At 54.4% G+C, this 5,066-nt stretch overlaps 1 protein-coding gene across 1 annotated transcript; it reads right to left on the bottom strand.

Moving 5' to 3' along the window:
- Window positions 1-442: 442 nt before the first annotated feature.
- LOC123067590 (probable indole-3-acetic acid-amido synthetase GH3.2) lies at window positions 443-4,588 on the bottom strand. Its single transcript, XM_044490326.1, has 4 exons — window positions 4,562-4,588; window positions 3,763-4,469; window positions 3,508-3,609; window positions 443-2,199 (listed from the first exon to the last, which is right to left on the bottom strand). The coding sequence occupies exons 1-4, from the start codon at window positions 4,586-4,588 to the stop codon at window positions 822-824; spliced, it is 2,214 nt and encodes a 737-aa protein (XP_044346261.1). The 3' UTR covers window positions 443-821.
- Window positions 4,589-5,066: the final 478 nt, after the last annotated feature.

Genomic DNA, 5,066 nt, shown 5'->3' with positions numbered 1-5,066 from the left:
CAGAGGAATCATTTTGTAAAAATATAGTAAAAAGGAGTAATGTAACATTAACATAGTACCATAGTACAATTAATTGAGTCAACAACAGACAGACATGCATGTAATGTAATCATTGTGATGCCTGAAAGAAGAGGAGTAACTGAATATTGTTGAGGGGTATATATGTAGTATGACGATGCTCCGCTGGAGATGAACACTGTCGCTCCCTCTAACAGAACCAGAGAGAAGAAAACATATACTCCCTCCGTTCCTAAATGTAAGTCTTTCTAGAGATTTTAATGCGAACTACATATGGATGTATATAGACGTACTTTAGAGTCCAGGTTCACTCATTTTGCTTTGTATATAGTCCGTAGTGAAATCTCTAGAAAAAATTATATTTAGGAACGGAGGGAGTACCTAGTTATGTAATGTAGGTACGTCAACAAAGAAAGGTGAGATGGATGGATACCCGACAAGGCCGGTCTATTATGCATTCGGCCAAGAATGACGTTTCCAACTTAGCATTACAAACACACGCCACTTGACTTGACTCCACATAAGAAATGACACGGCAGATAGTTGCATTAGTAACTACTAGCACAATCTAATAAGTACTGGACGACGAGCCAGCCAACAGCAATTAAAAGTAGCTAGGAATTGTCACACAGGACACAACAAACAGGTTCGTACAACACATTATTTTAGTAGACACATCGACTAGTAGCAGCAGCAAAGTAGTGTATGTATGCTAGCTGAATGGCATGGACGGACGGACGGACGGATCGATCGACGCCATAATCCGTCGACCGATTGGATCGAGTCCAACCAGCAGCCGGTGGTCACTTCTTGGGCGGTCCGTACTTGGGGCAGGCGGGGCTGAAGTGCTTGGAGAGCACCCTGGAGTTGAGCAGCTCGATGATGGGGCCGAAGGAGACGCACCGTGGCGCCTTGTACTGGTTGATGGAGGCGCCCCGGGAGATGGCGTAGTCCATCACCTCCTCGAAGGTGCCACCCCGCACCACCCTGATCTCCAGCGGCCCGATGGCGTCGCCGTTCCGCCCCTGCCGGTATACCGAGTTGAGCGCCTCCTCCATCTCCAGGCAGCACCGCTCGAACACCGCCGCCTCCGGCCACAGCCCCTCGCGGCAGTCCTTGAGCATCAGCTCCCAGTACACCACGTAGTGCCCCGGGATGGTCGTCGCGTCCGCCTCGCTCGTGTACTCCACGATGCTGGCCCCGTAGGGCGCCAGCAGCCTCGCCGCGCGCTCCACCGCCGCCTGCAGCTCCGCCTCGTCCGTCTTGTCCGAGTCGATGCTGAGGAGCACGTTCTTGCGCCGCACGAACCTGAACTGCGGCGCCGCGTTGTGGAACCCGGTCACCTGCAGGATGTCGCCCACGCGGTACCGGCACAGCCCGGCGTACGTCGTGATCACCAGCTCGTACTCCTTGCCGACCTCCGCGTCGGCGAGGTCCACGAGGCGCGGCGGCGGGTCGTCCATGGACACCGCCGGCGCCTCCGGGTCGTGCGGCATCAGCTCGAAGTACCCCATGTTGGGCATGATCGTGTAGGAGACCTCCGACGGGTCGCACATCGGGCGGAGGTTCAGCCCGAAGTAGCACTCCGAGGAGGCGTACATGGTGCACGCCATTGGGAGCCCGCCGCTGTAGAACTTGAGCGTGGGGATGTACTGCGCCATGGCCCCCGTCACGATCACGTCCAGGTACTTGGTGTTGGGCCACATCCTGGTGATGATCCCCTCCCAGTTGTCCTTGGCGCACTCCGCCGCCACGAACGCCGCGAGGTCCGGGTTGGGCTCGAGGACCTCGGCCACGGCGGCGCGGATGGACGGCTCCACCACCTTGGCGCTGAGCGTGCCGGTCTCGATGTCGCGGGCCAGCTCCTTCCAGTGGAGCTGCAGGAAGCGGATGGCACGGAGCAAGCCGGACGCGAAGACGGCGCCGACGCGGAGCACCTCGGTGCGCACCAGCAGGCCGCACAGCATCTGCGAGTACATGGACTGGAAGGAGTCGGTGCAGAGGATGGCCGGCGTGGGGCTGGTGTACACCTGGTACGCGTCGAACGGGCGGTACTTGAAGTGGTCGCTCTTGTAGTAGCTGGTCAGCACTGGCCTCGCCGGCAGCCCGCCGGGCGTCTTGGTCTCCGACTTGATGAAGAGGAAGTAGAGCCCCTTGCCCTTGTCCAGCCCCGGGACGAACCTGCATGCATGCCACGTTCTCATCCAATCAGTCACTCATGCATGCCATGCTTCCTCCATCATGTTTTTTTTTTTTGCATTAAGTTTACCCCAAATTTTTTGATCTAGCTAGAAAGTGTTTTATACTACCCCAATTTGAATTTGATGCACGCCTAGCTAGCTACCTAGCTAGCAAGTGCTAATCATTGATCCGGAAAGGATCCTCATATTCATATATACATCGGCATAACGATCGATCGATGTTAACACGACCCGTATATATATATGAAGAAATCGAGCATTTGACCAACTGATCAATACTACATACAGTGCGTAGTTGTTGCACCGTTCTTTTCGCCGTGGATATATATATACACAACAATGTTGGAGCGGTGCAGACGGAAGCAAACGGATTTGTTTTTGCGCATGCAGTCTGCGCGCATACCTCTCAATCTCTATGTGTTTATGTATATATGCAAGTTGGTTGGGTCCTCTCCTCTCTCCGAATGTGCTGCAGTGGCTTATTCTGGCGGGACATGGAAGATATTGCACTTGTCGCCTTGTCACTCCAACGTCCCGGCCGGTTACGTGCGCACGTAGGCATCATGCGATAGACTTTGAAACGCCACAATGTTATTCTAGGAAGCTAGCCGGCCCGGCCGTTAGAGGTTTACAAATAGGCTAGGGGGAGGAATCTTGGCGCCTAAAAAGTAGAGAGAGGGAGAGGGATCGCCCAAGGCATCACTGGCGTCTAAGATACAAACACATTATTTTAGGCCCGGTGTGGATGAATGATTAGTTAGCGAGCGACCTCGACCCAGCAGGCAGTTGCCGCATTTCCTAGCCAAGCCCAGCTGAGGTCAGGAAGGAGGCCACAAACGCATGACTGCTAGCTCCATCATGCATGTCTGTTCCGTTATTTTTAGCATGTGTAACAGACTATTTCATGATTGATTGCCAAGCCTAGCAAGAGACATACGTATGTAGCTAGCGCTTAACTGAACCCCAGCCCAGCCCAGCCGTATATACAGACTTATTAGGTGATGTGATAATTAAGATAATACAGTAGGATTTGGTTAGCATCTCTAATACTCCCTCCGTTCCAAAATAGATGACTCAACTTTATACTAACTTTAGTACAAAGTTGGGTCATCTATTTTGGAACGGAGAGAGTAACTCTTAATTTGGATGCAGATCGATCGAGCAGTCGATCGAACGGGCATTAAATCCAGTCGTCGGTGCAATCAACCAAATTATGGTGAGGAAGAAAACAAATTAAAGGAGAAATAAGTAAGTAGAAGATGACAGTAAGAAGAGAGCTAGCACGCACAGGTTCATGACGGGCATGAGGAGGCTGTAGAGCATCTGCCTCCTGTCCAGCTCATCCTCGATGGTCGGCATTAGCTTCCTCTCCCCGGCTGACGTCCCCGAGCTGCATTAGTTAAGTAAAACGTCAATTTACCGGCCACTATGAAACAGCTAGCCTACTCATTCACTCAGCAAGGAAAAATTAAATGAGTACTCGGTGCTGGCTGGCTGGCTAGAGCACGCAAAGGGCAGGGAGGGAGAGGTGCATGGTACTGGCCTGGTCAAGAACTCGGAGATGGGGTGGGAGGAGATGATGTTGGAGCGGTCGCCGTTGGCGATGCGCTCGATCTCCGGGCGGAGGTCCTCGTAGGTCACCACGGGGACGCGGGCCTTGAAGGCGTCGCGGTCGGTGCAGCCCTCCATGCCGTGCCGGCGGAGGTACTCGGCGCCGTTGTTCCGCGCCAGGATCGCCGCCAGCACCCTCTGCTGCTCGTCGTCGAACCCCTTGGTCAGCTGCTCGATCAGCTCCAGCTTCTCCGCGTCCCGCTCGCACGCCGCCACCCCGAGCGCCGTCTTCACCCTCCCCACCGCCGGCCCCGCCCCAACCCCCGCCGCGTCCGCCGTCGCCGGAGCCATGGCGCGCAAAGCTAGCGAGCAAGGAAGGGAGTCGCCCGAGCTGTGTTGTTGCTGGGCGGGTCGATGGGTGTTTCTTGCCGGCTTGTTGCTCTGGCTGGAAGGTTTGGTTTGCGGAGTGTGTGTAAGGAGGCGGTTGGTTACGGGAGGCTGGATGGGTTTATATAGGGAGCCAGCGCGCCGGAGAAGGGGATGAAGCCATGCAGACGTCGCGGGAGGCAGGCGTGGCCCACGCGGAGGTCCCTGGCCGAGCCCGGCGGGGGCACGTGGGGCCGCGCGGTCGGCCACGTCGGACGGCGGCGGGGCCCCCGACGCGACTCGCGGCCGGCAGACCGGCAGGGGCCATTGCCACTGACGACTCGGCGCTGGAAGACACCAAAGCCTGGCTGAACTTGGCTTGGATGGTTCCGCTTGTCGCCCCGGCCTCGCTAACTTTGGATTACCTTTGGATTAATGGCTGGCTCATGCATTTACCCGACCGTTCCGATTAAACTAACGCGGCGATAGGATAGAAAAATGCGGCAGGGGTTTTGCTGCCTGGGCATAGGTGTCGACGCGCCATGGACCGATCCGATGAGAACGAGTTGAGCGAATTGGGGTGGGCAGAGACCGAAAGGAGAGACGGGCGCTTTCTTGTCTTTGGGTGGCCCGATCCAGCCATTTCCAGCATCTTAATCTTTTTTTTTGATAATTTCCAGCATCTTAATCTATCTCTTGCGTTTCGCATATTTTCTGTCTTTCTTTCTTTCTTTGCTAGAGAGGAAATCTGTTCCTAGACTTTTCAGTCTTGATGAGGACGTGGCGCCACACTTCTTAGATTGACTCCGTACCGTGCTGATATCTACCCCCCTCTCTATATATATCTATATCTACATTTATACCTATGCCTCTATCTATATTTATATCTTTTTATTTACGGGTATCTATACCTATATTTATACCCAAGTG

Source organism: Triticum aestivum, chromosome 3B, assembly GCF_018294505.1.
Source record: "Triticum aestivum cultivar Chinese Spring chromosome 3B, IWGSC CS RefSeq v2.1, whole genome shotgun sequence".
Classification (NCBI taxonomy): Eukaryota; Viridiplantae; Streptophyta; class Magnoliopsida; order Poales; family Poaceae; genus Triticum; species Triticum aestivum.
Note: the sequence above shows the minus strand (reverse complement) of the source record. Positions and strands in the feature narration are given on the sequence as shown.

Bases quoted from the DNA above. Each gene is read 5' to 3' on its own strand.
- LOC123067590 (XM_044490326.1), bottom strand. From the start codon at position 4,588: ATGCATGAGCCAGCCATTAATCCAAAG. The intron at 4,470-4,561 runs GTAATCCAAAGT...CCGAGTCGTCAG, and splicing joins AGCCAGCCATTAATCCAAAG to TGGCAATGGCCCCTGCCGGT. The intron at 3,610-3,762 runs GCCAGTACCATG...TAACTAATGCAG, and splicing joins ATCTCCGAGTTCTTGACCAG to CTCGGGGACGTCAGCCGGGG.